The following is a 1,980-nucleotide window of genomic DNA, read 5'->3' as shown; positions in this document are numbered from 1 at the left end:
GGGGGGGACCGCCGCCGGCCGCGGGCCGGCTGCCACGTCCCGTGCAGCAGGAAAAAACCACAGCAGCAGCCAAGCAGGGTTTGGCCTCTGTGGGAGGACAGATGCAAAACCCACCTTGGTGTGCAAATGCAGCCTTCCTGCCCTCCCTCCGCGGTGCCACCCGACCGACCCCAAGGGAACCACAGCCATCCCCTTCTGCTCCCCCAGGCCACAGGCTCCCCTTGCCAGCACTTTGTCATGGTCCCCAAGCACAGCAGAGAGGACAACCCCGGGGGCACTGGGTGCCGAAGAGCCTCAGGCTGTCGGCAACACGGGGGTGCTCATGGCTCCCCCTGCCGATGCTTAAACATGATGTGATTTTGTTAAATGTGGCCATTTGGGCTGCTTTGGTCCCCAGGGGCCACAGCAGGCCTGGGGAAGGGTGGCAGGGCTGCGCTTCCCTTTGGGATACCCCGAAACCCGGACAGCCACAGTCTCCTGCCCTTCAGCCATGCCAAGCATGGCAAACCCACTGCAGGCGCGCGAAGGGGTGCCAAACCCCGGTTAAGATCACCTTGTCAGGATGTCCTAGCCACTTTCCCAAACACTGACACACCCGCTGCAATGAGTGAGCTCGCTGGGGGCCTCGCGCTCCCCTCCCTTTCGGGCCCCCAGTTACCGTTGCGCTGAGGCCCTTGCCGCAGATGGTGGTCTTGTAGTCCCCGAAGATTTGCCGGACGGCACCGGTGGTGTAGAAGCCTTCGGCCAGCAGCAGAGCTCCGTAGAGGAAGAAGAAGGAAGCCGTGCCATAGATGACGTACTGAAAAGCGTGGATGCTGCCGGGAAGAGGAGCGGGCAGGGATGCTCAGGCACTGGAGCGGTGCCAGGGAGCTCAGCCCCATCTGCCGCATGGCTGGGGGAGGCTCACCCCCCCCGTGCCGCCCCAGGGTGAAGCCATGGCAAGCAAGGCTGTCGGTCACTGCCGGCTCCCCCACCCCCTCCATACCTACCCCATGCAGAGGTCCGGCACTAGCCCAGGGCACCTAGCGAGGGTTAGATAAAAACAGGCATGAAATGGAAACAAGTGGCCACTGGACCCTTCCATGCAGCCGTGGCACTGGCACACGGCAAAGGCAGCCTGGGGTCTCCATGGTGCCTGGGTGAAAGCATCGCCCAGACCAGCCTGGCTGGACACCTCCTCCTGGCACAGAACAAGACAGAGATGTGAGGGGACCCAGTGTGAGCGTGATGCACTGCAGCAGGGTACTTACACATCAATGAGATACTCATAGTCCTGGTAGTTTTTGGAGAAGTATGTCTCAATGAGCTGCTCGGTGCCTGTGAGGGCTTCGTGCCCACAGCCACAAAACAGTGCTACCCCAAAGAAGCACAAGCCAGTGGCAACCAGGGAAGCAAAGGGTGCCCCGATGAGACATCTGGCACAGCACTCGAGCAAACCTAGGGGGAAGAGAGGTGAGATGGGACAGGACCGCTGGGATGGGAGCGCTCAGAGCCTGCAGCTCAGGAGCAGGCAAGCATGGGGGGAGGAAGGTGCCTGGCAGGAGGAAGGAAGCAGGTTGAAGGAAAACCCAGTAATGATTCCTTGCAGTGCTGGAGAGCCAAAACCAGCAGCTTACCCAAGAGCTCTCTAAGCAGCCAGGCGGGATCACACCCAAGTGTGCTCAGGGACAGAGGGTGACGGCAGCGTGGGCACCGGGGCTGCAAGGCAGCCCCTGGGTGTGAAGTGGATGGGGAGCCAAGATGAGCCAGCCATGCTGACCCGTGTGAAACAAGATGGAAATACAAGGCGATGTAACGTAATGCCAGTGGGACCCAGCAAACAAGCTGCTAATGGGCTGCAGCAGCTCCGTTACGTGGGCAGATGTGCTTATGGAGAGGAGCTGTGTTAGTTCCCCAAATGTCAGCTCTTGTGTAATAGATTTAGTCCTCCAGGACAGGTATTTGGCAAGAGGGCACGTGTACCTGTGTGTGGGTAGGGAA

General features: G+C 60.4%; 1 protein-coding gene across 1 annotated transcript in view; it reads right to left on the bottom strand.

Annotated features, from left to right (window-relative positions):
* The window catches only part of PLP1 (proteolipid protein 1), a 5,521-nt gene that overhangs the window by 1,687 nt on the left and 1,854 nt on the right, over nucleotides 1–1,980 (bottom strand). The window contains exons 2-3 of the mRNA XM_009649076.2: nucleotides 1,251–1,437; nucleotides 659–815 (exon numbers count right to left, since the gene is read on the bottom strand). Coding sequence (XP_009647371.1) covers nucleotides 659–815; nucleotides 1,251–1,437 — 344 coding nt within the window. The remainder of the gene's footprint in view (nucleotides 1–658; nucleotides 816–1,250; nucleotides 1,438–1,980) is intronic.

This window comes from Egretta garzetta, unplaced genomic scaffold (genome assembly GCF_000687185.1).
Source record: "Egretta garzetta isolate BGI_Z169 unplaced genomic scaffold, ASM68718v1 scaffold1021, whole genome shotgun sequence".
Classification (NCBI taxonomy): Eukaryota; Metazoa; Chordata; class Aves; order Pelecaniformes; family Ardeidae; genus Egretta; species Egretta garzetta.
This window is presented reverse-complemented; position numbering and strand designations above follow the sequence as displayed.